Genomic DNA, 17,734 nt, shown 5'->3' with positions numbered 1-17,734 from the left:
GGCAATTATATACATTTTACTGGGTACAGCAAGACATTTTTAAAACAGAATTCACTCCCCTGTGTAAGAATCCAATTGAACATTTGTCAGAAGTCTTCGGTGCTATAAAGCTGGAAACCCTATAATTTGTCAGCAACATGTTATAGGTTTGGAAGCACGAATGGTCGTGGGTGTGGTAGAGTCACTGGGTTTCACTCACTGTTTTGCTTGCTGCTCTTCTCTTGGCATTGCTACTGTCTTTGTGCCATCGTCGACTCACCATGTTACCCGACCTTCTTCTAGAAAGCATTCCCACGATAGAATGGTGTGTTTTTCAGTGGTTTACACCATTCTGTACCAGCTGGTTCGTCTGTTGCGCAGTCAAGAAGCCATCATTTGTGTCCCAGTGCAGTACTGAGGGCATACTGCACTGCTGGAGGTGCTGTCTGTAAGATGAGGCATTAAACCGAGCCCTGTCTGCCATCAGGTTTCACGGTGCCATTCTGAAGAAGGGCTTCTGGCCAATATTTATTCCTCAACCAACATCATTACAAACATGATCAGATTGCTGTTTATTGGAGTTTGCTCTATACAAATTGGTTGTCATGTTTTCTACATTTAAACAGTAGCTATACTCGAAATGTACTTCATTGACTGTTAAAGTGCACTGGGACATCCCAAAGTCATGAAAAGCACAATACAAGTGTTTCTTTTTTCAAAATAAAAGTCACTTTTAACAAAAATTGGAAAAAATCAATTGCATCCATACGGCTGAGTTTTCGGAAATGTAATTTATTATCTGCTAAAGATAAGTTGCCTGATTGGAATTGGATCAAACCACAGCACGTGGTTCAAATGTCATCAGTAAACAGTTCGAAAATGTTCTTAGAGCACCACTGATACAATTTCTTTAGTGACATTTCCTTTGTATAGAATACCGGTGAACATATCCCAGCAACATTTTTCATGATCAGTCTTTTACAATGTCATTCGAGGTAAACTAAAATAAATATTACTGAATATATTCAGCATCTTATAGTTTTCTTCTTAAACTACATACATACGAGCAACCAGAATGCATCAATAAAATAGAACTTTGTAAGCAGGCTTTTGGCTTCCTCTCAGTATTAAAACAATGACTGAAATCAAGGCAGGTTGTTCCCTTGTAGTTTCTTCATTACAAGGCAATCTGTAGGTGCATTTGTAAAAAGACTTCCAACAAACACATGTGTCCCCCAAAGCTTGTGCTGGATAACTTTACAACAGCCCAGATCTTCAATGCGGAAACCGAGATGCCGATAGCGCTCATCTGTTTCAAACAGTGTGTTATTTGTGTATGGTCCAAAGTACTGGAAGAAATTGAATTAAAATGTTACTACAACTTTTTAAAGTAAAGTTTATTTATTAGTCACAAGTAGGCTTACATTAACACTGCAGTGAAGTTACTGTAAAAATCCCTCGTCGCCATACACTGGCGCGAGTTCGGGTACACTGAGGGCGAATTTAGCATGGCCAATTCACCTAACCAACACATCTTTCACATTGTGGGAAGAAACCGGAGCACCCAAAGGAAACCCACGCAGACACGGGGAGAACGTGCCGACTCCGCGCAGACAGAGACCCAAGCCGGGAATTGAACCCGGGTCCCTGGCCCTGTGAAGCAGCAGTGCTAAACACTGTGCCACCCTTTACATCAATGTTTTATTACTTGAAGCAAAATAATACTCGATAAACAAAGCTGTTGTTACTCTACTTGTAAGTCTGGTTGCAAGGCTTGTACATTTAAACTTCTGATAGGACAATGTAGATCTTGATTCAACCACAAAACTAAAATTGCAACGTTCAATACAGGAAACTGCACCATATTAGATACTGAAATCACAAAAGCTCCCTGCTTTGATGTGGTCATACATCTTTGATGAACAAGGCCAGATACTGAGATGATTTGCAAAGTTTTATTTGACTTATGAGATAGCATGTTCTTTCAAGGTGGTTGTCTCTGCACTCAGCGAATCGCCCCAGAGCCCGGTAAGAGTCCCATGCTCAACATGGCAAATGGCAAAACCAGTGAATTTTTGGTGGTGATGACAATATAACCAGAACCTTGAGGAACAATGGCTGCTCACAGGCAGGGGATCCTTCAGAAAGACTTATGTTTCCTCGAAGCCTGCATGAGGAATGCAATGGGAAACCACCTCATGTACTCTTTTCCTCTGACATATTGTTCACAGAAATTGAAACTGAGGGGCCCCTAACAGCATCTGAGGCAGAAAACGCAAGACTGTTTGGTGTGGAGAAATGAGTAGAGGGCCTAACTTTAGGCAGGTCACGACTACTTTTTGACCTCCTGAAATCTTAATTTAAAAAAAAAAATTATATTTTGCCCTTCAGCCTTTAAAATATGGATATATTTGTGTGATCAAGTTGGACCGAATAATAGTTCTAGCATTCCGATCCTGTTTTGGGCTGAATTTGAGGTTGGGAACCCGGAAGTGGGTGTGAAAGGATCCTGGAGCAAATTATTACTGCCAGGAAGCTGCTAACATGCCATCCGTGGGCTCTAGTCAGATCAAGGGAAGCACCCGCCATCTGGAAGATTTAGACAATGTGTGAAGAATTCCCACAATTGGCATTTAAATTGGCCTAATTGGCTATCTGCCATTGGCAGACAGGTAGACAACCCCCCCTGCCCCCTCCCTCAGAAGCCAAGTCCTTGAAAATAGGCCAGGGGAGGGCACATGCTGGCATACAGGCATGCTGGACAGTGGCATAAAACTGTCTGTATGTCCATCTCGAAACCACTGCGGAATAGTGGGTGGATCCTCTGCCCATCAAAGCCACCAGACAACCAATTCTAATGTCACCTTAAAATGTATTTATTTCTATTCAAAGAACAGTGCCACCATGGCTGCTCTTCACAGGCAAGACTTCACTAAAGTCCTTGTATAAATGTAACGCAGGTTGCTCTTCTCTTCCATCCAGCCCATTTCAGTTAACTTTTTACGACAGGGTTAGATAGATTCTTGACTGACAAGGGAGTCAAAGGGTTAGAATTATGAATCCCTACAGAGGAGGAGGCCATTTGGCTTATCAAGCCCACGCTGACAACAATCCCACCCAGGCCCTATCGAGGTTAGCTAGGAAAGTGTGGCTGAAGCCATAATCTGATCAGCCATGATTGTATTGAATGGCAGAGCAGGTTCGCGGGCCAAATGGTCCTTAATTCAAATGTTCATCCTACTTTCTGGAAACCCCTTGTGTTGCACAAGTTTCCATCATATACACAAGACATGATAGAAAGTTAGTGACACTGTAACAAGATATTTGCTCAGTCATTTCAGGCCTCAGGTTTAAACCTTTGGGTGGGCAACACAAGAAAATTGAAATGTTGCAAATTTCTGGCTAAACACTACACCAAAAATCCACTAAAGAAAAACTCTTACCCTAATAAAAAGGCTTAATTTAAAAACTCAGAATCCCTACAGTACAGAAGGAGGTCATCGAGCCTGCACGGACAATACTCACACCCTAGCCCCATAAACCCACATATTTGGCCTGCTAATCCCCCCGAAACTAGGGTCAATTTAGCATGGCCAATCAACCTAACCTGCACATCTTTGGACTGTGGGAGGAAACCGGAGCACCCGGAGGAAACCCATGCAGACCCGGGAAGAATGTGCAGACTCCACACAGACAGTGACCCAAGCCGGGAATCGAACCCGGTTCCCTGGCGCTGTGAGGCAGCAGTGCTAACCACTGTGCCATGTACTATGAAAGATATCTTCATTACAAAGAAAATCATTAACAATTAAGTTTCTCCAAACAGCCCTATAAAAGGAATAAATGAAACAATAATAGCTGGAGGATACCTACCGCGAGACCTGAAGATGGATCAATAAAGTCAGCCCAGTAACCCTCTGAACGAAGTGCGTAGCAGATTTCCTTGGCACCACTAATGAACTGCAATATAAATAACCATTATTTAGTTTAAAACAAGATCACTTTCAAACATAAGGTGCAAATATAGATGCATTTGATTTTGTTCATTGTAACTTTTCATCAGTAAACGGAAAATGAATAAACTCAAACATAGTCCTACAGCTTAAAACCACATGAGGGTTAACACCAGAAAAGCTCATTTCAATGTAATTAAAATCACTTGGTAGAAAAATTACTAGTGACAAATGGCAGGTCTCTGCCTTGCAGGCACTAGGCAGCACTGACTGCTACATTGTAAGCACAAACTTTGCTGAATTGCTGAGATCTGTCAGTCTTATGGATAGGATGTAGATGCATTATAGGCAGTTCGCTAATTGATTCGAACCAAAGAAAAACATGCAAAACAATAATGGATGGAATATTGAGAAACTGTGCTTTTGATTATTTATCAGCCAGTAGGCTCACAATTGGTTGCGTTGACTAAAATTACACAAGCCTGAAAAACAAAACATGATTAAGACAAAGGTTCCTCTCTCTCGAGCCGTGATGTGTTCTATGTAAAAGCTGCGTCCCCTACAGGAGATTACATTGTAAAACTGACTATCCAACACATCTTGTCACTAAATTGATTCATTTTGAGCTGATGTTTCAGGGAAATTCTCAGGCAGAATAGTGATTTATTCTGCAGCTCGCCTGACTTATAATCTGCGAGGACCCAGTGTATTGAAATTTCAGTGCATCTTTCATGTACATAAAGACAATATATTTTGGGGGAAAGGTTAAGGCACAAAGCTGAATTGAAAAGGATGAGTATATAGTTGTGAAGCTCTCTTAATATCATGAAAGAAACTGTCAGAGGGAATTAATGAATAAGGTTTATTACAACAATTTCTTAGGGCAAATAACGAGTATGGGTTATTAAGGGATCTCCATAAAGGTTAAATGCCTCACCACAATGGAATAGGGAATCGATGTAAAACTGCTATATGTTGATACATAAACAAAGACTGTTTACATGGGTGAACAGCTAGCTAGTATGCCTGGTGCACAAGCATTAGGGAAGAGACTTACAAGGAGCTGAAAAGAGATAAGAAAGACAGATAGTTCTTAGGATAGTAGACACACTGCCTTGTGAACATCTGCAAATTGTTTAATGTAAAGCCTAAAATCAGACAATGTTGGAAAGTAAGTAATGCCTTGCCTGTGTGACTCACAATGTATAAATATTGCATGGTTCTTCAGCTGGGCAGAGTGTCCCAGAGAACTTTGTTGGGGTTATGCTCTCCCAATGCATTGACTAATAAATGATCATTTTGTACTGGGTCTCCTGATATTCTTTTGTACAATAATCTCCTCCACAACAAGACACACTTTTAACGCAATACAGTGTATCAAGACACAAAAGATTAGATTGGAACACATCTTGGTTGGTAGTTGTTATTTTCACTGTTACAATATACCTTAAATATATGTTTATATGTCAACAGTTCTTTTTGCCATTTAGATAAAGGCAAGAAAGACTAGAGCTACTCCTCAAAGTGGAATAGAATTTACACAACAGTTAACTCTCCTGCATCCTTATTTGCTTTATAAATATATAGGGGGAGATGCTCCCATCCAGCTGTGCTAATTTATTAATGCAGCGGGCTGGGAGATTTCAGTGGGGCTGGATTAGCGCGATCTGCGCTGAGCGTCCAGCCCCCAGTGCCTCTCCCAGCGCCAGGTTTCTGGCGCGTCAGCTCCGTGCCATAAATAGGCAGCATTACGCATTCAGGGATTTATTTAAATATTATTGAAATGTGATTAGCGGTAGACTCTCCCCGCCAGAGGGGTCTACAGTAGCTCCCCACTTTCGGGGAGCCAGCGGCCCGATCCCGCTGGAGTGAAGAGGGTCAGGGAGTGGAGGGGGGGTGCCCTCTGGGCTTTGGCACCCTGGCAGTGCCAGCCTGGGCCCCCTGGCAATGTCCAAGGGGCAAACTGGCAATGCCCAGGGGCACCCTGAGAACTGCCCATCAGGCATGGGGCAGTGCCAAAGGGTGGGGCATATGAGGGCAGGGCCTGATGGGGTCAGGGCCCCGCTGCCACTCTGCAGTTGGGATCGGTGGGGGAAGGAGGGTCGCCAGCAATCGGGAGGAGGAAAAAAATCAGAAATCGGCGGCAGACGGGGGGTTGGGTGTGTGTGTGTGTGTGTGTGCGTGCGGAGAGCTGGCATTGTGGGGGTCGCAGGGCTGTCCCGCAATAGGGAGGCCGACAGTGCGAGGCCACTGCACATGCGCCGATCTCTGCACTGACAGATTGATCCATGCGCAGAAGCCTGCTCAGCCCACTGATTCAGCCTCTCCAGCGGGAACAGGCATCACCCCCTGAAATTTAATGATATTCGCGTTGGTGGCCTCTGCAATGCACAGAGTGTGGGAGATTCTTCTCTGAACTCCTATTGAAAAACCAGTGTGAATTACTCCAGTTTTCACGTGAATTCGACTTAGAATTCTTTTGGGTGAATTCCGGCTATAGTTTACAAAACCTTATATACTGTGCATTTCAAGTACCTACATGCACATTTATGTTGGAAGTGCCTGTATAAACGTGATGCCATCCAGTGCATTTGAAGGATACTCCTGCCACTGCACTTAATATTTACTCCCTCCATCACCAACACAGTGTGACTGCTGTATGAGAGCAACGAGATGCGTGGCAGCAGCAAAGTGAACTTTCTTCAAACAACACTTGTCATCTACTACCAAGAATAACAAGAGGAGCAAGATGATGGGAAGACCATCAACAGCAGGTCATTCATCATTGTGACTTGGACGTATGTCACTGTTCTTTCATTATTGCTGCTTCAAAAGCCTGGAACATCGAGACAGCATCATCAGGACAATGACTACAAATGGGCAAATAAATGTGGTCTTGACAGCGTGGCACAGATCCAATGAATAAATTATAGAAAACCCACCCTGCCACCTGTGGTGGCACTGTTTAAAGTTTAAGTTTAATTATTAGCGTCATAAGTAGGCTTACGTTAACACTGCAATGAAGTTACCCTTTGCTTTGCCTCAGTGTTACACCTCCCAGTCACAGGGAGCCCTATGCTCCAACCAGCTCCACTAGATTGTTTCCTAACCTGCAATACGCTTTGCTATTTAAACAGAAAAATAAAATACTGATTAAAATTAAAAACTGTCACAAAATACATGACTTCAAAATGGGGATCGAATATTATCTGTAAGACCTGGTCCAAATTATCCCCAAACTTTTAAAATTGCTGAACCTCAAGGCTGTACTTGGTCTCGATTCCCTGCGTGCAACGGAATAGGAGATTAACCAGCATTAAGAGTGATATGTCTTGATGTCCTCTAACTTGCCAACACATGCTATGGTGTTTTCATTTCAGTTGTGTCCATAAGACTTTTTCGCAACCGCTTTTAAGTTGGACTGTGAGAAGATATTCCAATTAAGAATCCTTGACTCATGTTTTTCAATCACAAAAGCTTTTTATCTATTAAAGCATTTTGTTTTGAGTCTGACTCAAGGTCTATCTCCTTGGAACAAATGTTTCTCAGCTTCTTCTTCCAGCTCTAAGCCACGTTGGCTTTTGTCAAATAAAAACAGAAAATGCTACAAACACGAAGCAGGTCAGGCAGCACCTGTGAAGAGAGAAACATATCAGGCACGATCCTACTGGCTGTTCACACCCTGCTGCCAGCAAGGACCCAGAATTTGGTGCTCAGCCAAATCTCCGTTCACCGCAGCGGGACCAGAAAATCCAGAAGATTCTGCCCATTGTCATTAATCTGAAAAGATTAATTGGTTTTTCTCTTCACAGAGGCTGTCTGATCTGCTGAATACGTTCATCACTTTCTGGTTTTATTTCAGATTCTCGGCGTCTGCTATTTTGGATTTCAGAAAAGTGTTGGTTGATGAGTGTACATTTTTCTTTTGTTGTTGTTTCAACAAAATACTCTTTCCAACACGCGTAATGCCCTATCCCCTTCTAGGCATCCCTGCTAGTAATTTTCATTCCTTGCCCTCCTTCCTTCACATGGTCACCCCAACACTAAATACAACTAAAAAATGAACATCCTCCTTCATGCAAATTTTACGTTGAATTTTTAGAGTCGTCATCGGTCAGTTTTGTTGCCAAAAAGACAACTTTTGTTTCCGTGACGTTTCCAACTCTGCCTCCCCTCCTAGTTCCAACTGCCCCATTGCTCCCTGGAGAGTTCTGTGACACCTGTCTGCCCCCACTGTCAACTTAGGCTCCAACATTCAGCCACTCAACCTCCCATAACCTTTTTTAAATGTCTTGTTCCAGGCATCACAATGTTTCCCCCTCCTTTCTCACAATATCTGGCCTCTGCAGCATTGCTACTTTCTCCCAGCCCAATTGACCACATCTCACTCTTCATTAGGCCTAAATATTTGGATCTTTTTCCAGCATCTTTATAAAGAACCTACATTTGCCTTCACCAATCTATTTCTCTTCACATGCCTACAAAAGCTTTTACAGTCAGTTTTTATGTTTTCTACAAGCTTACTTTTGTACATTATTTTCCTCTTCTTAATCAATCCCTTTGCCCTCCTTTGCTGAATTCTAAACTGCTCCCAATCCTCAGATCTGTTGCTTTCTCTGTATGCCTCTTCCTTGGATCTAATAATATCTCTAATTTCCCTAGTCAGCCATGGTTTAGACATCTTCCCCATTTTACTTTGCACCAAACAGGAATGAACAATTGTTGCAGTTCACCCAGGCGCTCTTTCAATGTTTGCCATTGCTTATCCACCATCATCCCTTTAAGTAACATTCTCCAATCCATCATAGCCCACTCACGCCTCATATCATTGTAGTTTCCTTTATTTAGATTCAGGGCCCTCGTCTCAGAATCAACTACACCATTCTCCATCTTGAAGAATTCGATCATCTTATGGTTGCTCATTCCCAAGGGGTCTCTGACAACTAGATTGTTTTATTGCACAATACCCAGTCTAGGTGGCCTGTTCTCTAGTTGGTTCCTCAACGTATTGGTCCAGAAAACCATCCATATACACTTCAGGAATTCCTCCTCCATGATATTGCTACTGATTTGTTTTGCCCAATCTATATGCAAATTAAAGTCACGCATAATTACAGATGTTCCTTTATCGCATGTGTCTCTAATTTCCCGTTTAATGCCATTCCCAACATCAACAATACAGTTGAGGGGGGGGGGGAATCCTACATATAAAACCCCTGCTAATGTTTTTTGCTCCTTGGTGTTTCTCAGCTCTACCTATATAGGTGCCATATTGTCAAGAGCGAACGTCCTTCCTCACTATTGCATTTATTTCCTCTTTAACCAGCAATGCAAGTCTGCAGCTTTTACCTTTTTGTCTGTCCTTTCTAAATACTGAATACCCCTGGATGTTCAGTTCCCATCCCTGGTCACCCTGTAGCCATGTCTCCGTAACCGCAACTATATCATACCCATTTAGATCTATTTGCATGATTAATTTATCCACTTTATTGTGATGCTTCCCTCATTAAGGCTCAAAGCCTTGAGGCTTGTCTTTTTAACATTCCTTATCCCGCTCCCATTATTTTTGGCTATGGCCCTATTTGATTCTTGCCCCTCATTTCTCTGCCTATCAGTTTTCTTATTCCCCTTTCTCTCTTTTGTTCTTGTCTGTGTTTCCCCCTCCACTCATCCCTTGCAAAGGTTCCCATCCCCTGCCATTTTAATTTAAACACTCCCTAACTACTCTAACAAATAAAGTTTATTTATTAGTGTCACAAGTAGACTTACATTAAGTTATAATGAAGTTGCTGTGAAAATCCTCGAGTTGCCACACTTCGGCGCCTGTTCGGGTACACTGAGGGAGAACTTAGCATGGCCAATGCACCAAACCAGCATGTCTTTCGGACTGTGGGAAGAAACTGGAGCACCTGGAGGAAACCCATGCAGACACGGGGAGAACATGCAAACTCCACACAGACAGTGTCCCAAGCCGGGAATCAAACCCGGGTCCGAGGCGCTGTGAGGCAGCAGTGCTAAATGCTCCCCAAACATGTTTGAAAGGGCATTTTTCTAAAAAAAACCCAAACAAAATAATTAATGAAATAATTAATTACAAAGTCAGGAGTTTGGACAGTCTATTTATATACATTTAAATGTATTCTTGAAGTTTATATATATCCTGTTCCACGTATGGTAGGAATTCCAGAGACTGTGGACACTTTTCTATTGATGGTATGTTCAAAACGTCAACAGTCACTCCATTTTCAGTGGCATTCCATTATAAGATAAATACCATGCCTCTTATCACACCTAACTTCATGTATGTTCCGAGAGTGGAGATTAGCTGTGCAAAAAGACACCAACTTCTTTGTATTGGACTACCAGAGGACGTTAGGAGCACAGAGACACAGTGAAAATGGGAGAGTGGGGTCCGAAATGCCCACCTGTGTGCTGTTCTCCACTCCACTGAGAGTTTGTGTGTCCTTTTCACAAATTATGTTGATCAGCACTTGCCACAAGGCTCTGTCTCACATTTCCAGAAAGGTGTTGTGACACTGGTAAGCACTCCAGGATGTCATTTCTGTTGTTCATGTAGTGTTTGTGAGCTTGTGAAACTGTGGGTAACAGATTTATTGCAGCATACAAAGGATCCATGCGGTGTATTAGTAATTATTTTTCTTTCTATGGTTCAAATGTGGAAATTTAGAATTCATCTGTATTGAAAGTATCTGTAAAATTATAAAAATGTAAGCAACCAATAGAACCCATTTCATGATCATCAAGCAATTCAGGAAAACGAAAAGCCCTGTATTTTCTTCAGATTTTCTCTGAACACTTGCAGTCATTCCTTGCTGTTTTGCATTAGCCTTTGTTTGCTTATTTTATTGGTCTTTACAATGGCTACTATGAATATGAAATCTGAGCCAATGTAAATGCAATTAATGTTTTTTTTACAGCAAGATTCCAAAATCAATGTTTCTTTCCCCCCAAAACTACTGGATTTTTATTTCGTACCAAAGTAAATCTTTCCAACGATTCCATTTTAAGGGCCTGTAATTTGTTGTGTATTCCACAATTATGACTCCAATGGTGTAGTTTGCCAGGGTGTACTCTCCCCCAGCTGGGAGGATGGAGCAGTTCAAGTCATGGACTTCTCCACGGTTATGAACAAAATTGGATATGCTAATAACTCAAAATGTAGCATTCTGGTTTTATTTTTAATCTTCTCCCCCTTGCCTAGAGCATCAAAACTCAGAAACAATAAAACTTGGCTGAACAATTAGTTCTTCAGTCACCTCCTCACTATATAACAGTGACAGCGCTGCAAAACAAAATCATTGGGTGTGAAGTGTTTTGGGACACCCAGTAGTAATGAATAATTTAAGATCTTACTTTCTCCAAGAATCAAATAACAATTCCGTCTTTGTCTCAGCACGCTGAAATACGCCTTGGATGTCTACAGTGCAGCCAATGGTGAATTTATTTAAAAAAACTTCGTATTTAATTGTCAATTGTTGCTGATTAAACTGGTATAGCTCAGTTATTATTTGGGGTGCCTGCATGATATCCGGGTGTTTCCATTTCATTGGCTTCACATTCAGGTCACGCTCATGTGACTTGGCCAACAGAGCCAAGAAGTTGCTTGTTCCCCAGTCTACCATGATAAGAACATAAGAAATAGGAATTGGCATAGGTAATGTAGCTGCTCCACCATTCAATAAGAATCATAGCTGATCTTCCATTTTGTCATAACTTCCCATGAAATCCCTATATCCCTTAATGCCCTGTCAATCCTGGCTTGAATATGCTTAATAACTGAGCATCCATAGCTCTCTAAGTGGACATTCCAATGGTTCTCAACATTTTGAGTGAAGAGGTTACTCCTTATCTCTGTCCTAAAATGTTAACATTATGCACAGCGAAATATTATGCAAGAACTGAATAGGATTCAAGATGGCACTGGAGCAAGGTGACTTCTTGCGAGCTGTCCCAGCACACCCTCTAATTCTATCTTTTACTCTCATTCTATGCTCTTAAAACTTAACTCTAACTCTCTTAAAACTCTCTAATAATGCACCCTAGCTATGACTGTAACACTATATTCTGTACTCTCTCCTTTCCTTCTCCCCTATGTACTCTATGAAAGGTATGTTTTGTCTGTATAGCGCGCAAAAAACAATATTTTTCACACGTGACAATAAAAAAAATCAAATCAGCTGCAAGCAGACACACCAAGAACTTTTCAGAACATCGAACCCTTACATTTTTATACCATTTTACTGCAGAAAAGGTCTCAATGATCATCAATTGCTTTGACAAAGAAAAGCAAGAACAGCAAATATAGAACATATAGAACATAGAACAGTACAGTACAGGCCCTTCGGCCCTCGATGTTGTGCCGAGCTTTGTCTGAAACCAAGATCAAGCTATCCCACTCCCTATCATTCTGGTGTGCTCCATGTGCCTATCCAATAACCGCTTGAAAGTTCCTAAAGTGTCTGACTCCATTACCACAGCAGGCAGTCCATTCCACACCCCAACCACTCTCTGAGTAAAGAACCTACCTCGGACATCCCTCCTATATCTCCCATCATGAACCTTATAGTTATGCCCCCTAGTAACAGCTACATCCACCCGAGGAAATAGTCTCTGAACGTCCACTCTATCTATCTCCCTCATCATCTTATAAACCTCTATTAAGTCGCCTCTCATCCTCCTCCACTCTGAAGAGAAAAGCCCTAGCTCCCTCAACCTTTCCTCATAAGACCTACCATCCAAACCAGGCAGCATCCTGGTAAATCTCCTCTGCACTCTCTCCAATGCTTCCACTTCCTTCTTATAGTGAGGTGACCAGAACTGCACACAATATTCCAAATGTGGTCTCACCAAGGTCCTGTACAGTGAAGCATAACCCCACGGCTCTTAAACTCAAACCCCCTGTTAATAAACGCTAACACACTATAGGCCTTCTTCACGGCTCTATCCACTTGAGTGGCAACCTTCAGAGATCTGTGGATATGAACCCCAAGATCTCTCTGTTCCTCCACATTCCTTAGAACCCTGCCGTTGACCCTGTAATCCGCATTCAAATTTGTCCTACCAAAATGAATCACCTCGCACTTATCAGGGTTAAACTCCATCTGCCATTTTTCGGCCCAGCTCTGCATCCTATCAATGTCTCTTTGCAGCCTACAACAGCCCTCCACCTCATCCACTACTCCACCAATCTTGGTGTCATCAGCAAATTTACTGACCCACCTTTCAGCCCCCTCCTCCAAGTCATTGATTAAAATCACAAATAGCAGAGGACCCAGCACTGATCCCTGTGGTACACTGCTGGTAACTGGTCTCCAGTCTGAAAATTTTCCATCCACCATCACCCTCTGTCTTCTATGAGATACAGTAAGAAGTCTCACAACACCAGGTTGAAGTCTAACAGGTTTATTTGGTAGCAAATACCATAAGCTTTCAGAGCGCTGCTCCTTTGTCAGATGGAGTGGAAATGTGCTCGCAAACAGTGCACAGAGAGTGCTCTCAAACAGTGCACATCTCCACTTCTATGAGATAGCCAGTTACTTATCCAATCGGCCAAATTTCCCTCTATCCCACACCTCCTTACTTTCTTCATGAGCCGACCATGGGTAACCTTATCAAACGCCTTACTAAAATCCATGTATACGACATCAACTGCTCTACCTTCATCTACACACTTAGTTACCTCCTCAAAGAATTCAATCAAATTTGTGAGGCAAGACTTACCCTTCACGAATCTGTGTTGACTATCCCGAATTAAGCTGCATCTTTCCAAATGGTCATAAATCCTATCCCTCAGGACCTTTTCCATTAACTTACCGACCACCGAAGTAAGACTAACCCGGCCTATAATTACCAGGATCATTCCTATTTCCTTTCTTGAACAGAGGAACAACATTCGCCACTCTCCAGTCCTCTGGCACTATCCCTGTGGACAGTGAGGACCCAAAGATCAAAGCCAAAGGCTCTGAAATCTCATCCCTTGCCTCCCAAAGAATCCTAGGATATATCTCATCTGGCCCAGGGGACTTATCGACCCTCAGGTTTTTCAAAATTGCTAATACATCTTCCCTCAGAACATCTACCTCCTCCAGCCTATCAGCTTGTATCACACTCTCATCCTCAAAAACATGGCCCCTCTCCTTTGTGAACACCGAAGAAAAGTATTCATTCATCGCCTCTCCTATCTCTTCTGACTCCATGCACAAGTTCCCACTACTATCCTTGACTGGCCCTAACTTCACCCTGGCCATTCTTTTATTTCTCACATAAAAGTAAAAAGCCTTGGTGTTTTCCTTGATTCGACCCGCCAAGGACTTCTCATGCCCCCTCCTAGCTCTCCTAAGCCCTTTTTCTACCTCATTCCTTGCTACCTTGTAACCCTCAAGCGACCCAACTGAACCTTGTTTTCTCATCCTTACATACGCTTTCTTTTTCCTCCTGACAAGACATTCAACCTCTTTTGTGAACCATGGTTCCCTCACTCAGCCATTTCCTCCCTGCCTGACAGGCACATACCTATCAAGGACATGCTGTATTTGTTCCTTGAACAAGCTCCACTTTTCATTTGTGCCTTTCCCTGACAGTTTCTGTTCCCATCTTATGCTCCCTAATTCTTGCCTAATCGCATCATAATTACCTCTCCCCCAATTATAAACCTTGCCCTGCCATATGGCCCTATCCCTCTCCATTGCAATAATGAAAGACACTGAATTGTGGTCACTATTTCCAAAGTGCTCTTCCACAAACAAATCTAACACTTGGCCCGGTTCATTACCCAGTACCAAGTCCAATGTGGCCCCACCTCTTGTCGGCCTATCCACATATTGTGTCAGGAAACCCTCCTGCACACACTGCCCCATCCGAACTATTCGAACTATCAGGGTTCCAATCAATATTTGGAAAGTTAAAGTCACCCATGCCAACTACCCTGTGACTTCCACACCTATCCATAATCTGCTTTGCAATTTCTTCCTCCACATCTCTATTACTATTTGGGGGCCTATAGAAAAGTCCTAACAACGTGACCGCTCCTTTCCTATTTCCAACTTCAGCCCATATTGCCTCAGTTGGCAGATCCCCCTCGAACTGCCTTTCTGCAGCCGTTAAACTATCCTTGATTAACAATGCTACTCCTCCACCTCTTTTACCACCTTCCCTACTCTTACTGAAACATCCATACCCTGGAATTTCCAACAACCATTCCTGTCCCTGTTCTAACCATGTCTCCGTAATGGCCATAACATCGTAGTCCCAAGTACCAATCCACGCTCCAAGTTCACCTACTTTATTCCGGATGCTCCTTGCATTGAAGTAGACACACTTCAACCCACCTTCCTGTCTGCCGGTACACTCCTGTGACCTTGATACCCTCCTCAGTACCTCACTACACTCAACACTGGCTTCTGGACTACAGCTTGCTGCATTGGTAGTTTCAGGCACAGGTCTGTGTTCCCATTGATTGCAAAACCTATTAAAGTAATCACCATGTTTATAATTTTACTTCAACTAAACGATTAATATTTCACCCATGACAAAAATCAAAAATAAATGTATTTACATATTTAAATTTAATAAACATGGGTGTTTGCCAACTTAAGTTATGAGTTATAAGTTATGTGGCATGGTGGCACAGTTTGGGTTACTGTCTGTGTGGAGTTTGTATGTTCTCCCTGTGTCTGCATGGGTTTCCTCCAGGTGCTCCAGTTTCCTCCCACAGTCTGAAAGATGTGCTGGTTAGGTGCATTGACCCGAACAGGCGCCGGAGTGTGGTGTCCAGGGGAATTTCACAGTGACTTCATTGCAGTGTTAATGTAAGCCTTACTTGTGATTAATAAATAAACTTTAACTTTTTTTTAAGGTCCAGCTTGTGCTTTCTAGTTATTGAGGTTGTTAATTCTGAGAAAACAAGTCATTTCAGAAGCACTTCCTGGTGTGTGGCTAACAGTGTAAAATTAACTGAGAACAAATTTTAAAAAATATTTACAGATTCATTAACTACTTCACATATTCTTTTAAATAATGGAATGGATTGAAGATACATTTTTGTCAGAGAAATCACAACAAGGAAAAGATTCTTGGCCATTCACGTCAACCCTTCAATTAATGACAGGGTCAGAGTATTGAAGATGCTTGGATAATAATTTAAGTGAGGAAATTTCACACAAGACCAAAAGACATAGGAGTAGAGGTAGGCCATTTGGCCCATCAAGTCTGCTCTGCTACTGAGCGAGATCATGGCCCTCAGCTTCACTTTCCCGCCTTATCTCCATAATTCTTGGTTCCCTTACTGATTAAAAGTCTATCTATCTCAGCATTGAACATACTTAACGACCCAGCTTCCACAGGAAAGAATTCCACAGATTCGCTACCCTCAGAGAAAAAGTTCCTTCTCATCACTTATCCTAAATAGGCGACCCCTTATTCTGAGATTGTGGATGGATCTGAAGTAAAATAAACTGTCTCCAACTTACTCCAATACTGGTCACCAATCTTAGTCCTTTGCAAAATGAAGTTTGATGCATTGCGTAAATTCTGTTCAGCATAATCTGACACCATACAGTTTAATACAAAACTGCTTAAAGCTTGTAAATAATTTTCTTTTTTTGTGGTTAAGATTTATAACTTTTTTGTTTTAAAAAACAACTGATCTCAGAGCAGTCAAAAGTATTGCTGAAGCAAGGGTGCCATCTACAGGCAGCAGCAAGAAAACACTGCTGGGCAGAATATCTCACCGTTCTGAAACAAAAGCATGAAATGCTACCAGTGCTGGCAATTAGAAATGAAAACAGCAAAGGTTGGAAATATTCACGTCAGACAGTTGCCAAAGTCTTGCTGCCGTTCACGCCGGTGTGATCTTACGGTACTGCCGATGGTGCATCCCTGCTGCGGGTTTCCCGGCGGTGAGGGGTGTGTTCAATGGGAAACACCGATGACAATGGCGGAACCGTGCCAGAGCGGTGCACCACCTCTCACTGCCGCCAAACACGCCACGGAGAGGGAGAACAATCCTGTCCTAAATCTGCGGCGCAACACAGACTTAACCTTTTGATGACCTTTCAACAGAACTGTCTGAGGGGGATACATTTCTCAATGAACTCAGTCAGTTTGCCCCCCCTCCACCCCCCACAGCACTTTTCAAGTGCCAGCGTTTTGTCTCCTCTTCCCTGCCTGTGAGTAAAGAGGTTTCCAGACGATTACTGTATTAGTTGACCATATCATAGCGCCATAGAATCCCTACAGTGCAAAAGGAGGCCCATTCGGCCCATCGAGTCTGCACCGATCACAATCCCACCCAGGCTCTATCCCCATAACTTCGCGTATTTACCCTGCTAGTCCCTCTGACACTAAGGGTCAATTGAGCGTGGCCAATCAACCTAACCCGCATGTCTTTGGACTGTGGGAGGAAACTGGAGCGTCCGGAGGAAACCCACGCAGACATGAGGAGAATGTGCAAACTCCACACAGACAGTGACCCAAGCCAGGAGTTGAACCCGGATCTCTGGCACAGTAAGACAGCAGTGCTAACCACCCGTGTGGCCCTTGGTTGGCTATTGGCAATCTTTAAACTAGATTTTAAATTGAAATGCCAGAAAGCTGTGTGAAGGAGAATGCTGATGACTTTTGTCACTTCCTGGAATACCAAAGCCTCAGAAGACTGAAATATGACCTTCTGGATTGCTTTCCATCACCACAGCAGGTCGAGTGGAATTTTGGATAATATTTCTCCCCCCCTTTGGACTTGTTTTTCTGCTGCAGAGCATACATGGCTCTGAGGGTGGAAGCGA

The 17,734-nt window shown here is 42.7% G+C and overlaps 1 protein-coding gene across 2 annotated transcripts in view; it reads right to left on the bottom strand.

Moving 5' to 3' along the window:
* Nucleotides 1–751: 751 nt before the first annotated feature.
* The window catches only part of mmadhcb (metabolism of cobalamin associated Db), a 34,894-nt gene continuing 17,911 nt past the window's right edge, over nt 752–17,734 (bottom strand). For both annotated transcript variants that reach the window (XM_078227975.1, XM_078227976.1), the window contains exons 7-8: nt 3,853–3,939; nt 752–1,328 (exon numbers count right to left, since the gene is read on the bottom strand). In XM_078227975.1, coding sequence (XP_078084101.1) covers nt 1,125–1,328; nt 3,853–3,939 — 291 coding nt within the window. In that variant the 3' untranslated portion in view covers nt 752–1,124. The remainder of the gene's footprint in view (nt 1,329–3,852; nt 3,940–17,734) is intronic.

The sequence above is a fragment of the Mustelus asterias genome, chromosome 14 (genome assembly GCF_964213995.1).
Source record: "Mustelus asterias chromosome 14, sMusAst1.hap1.1, whole genome shotgun sequence".
In the NCBI taxonomy this organism is placed as follows: domain Eukaryota; kingdom Metazoa; phylum Chordata; class Chondrichthyes; order Carcharhiniformes; family Triakidae; genus Mustelus; species Mustelus asterias.
The sequence above is the reverse complement of the archived record's forward strand: the minus strand, read 5'-3'. Positions and strand labels throughout refer to the sequence as shown.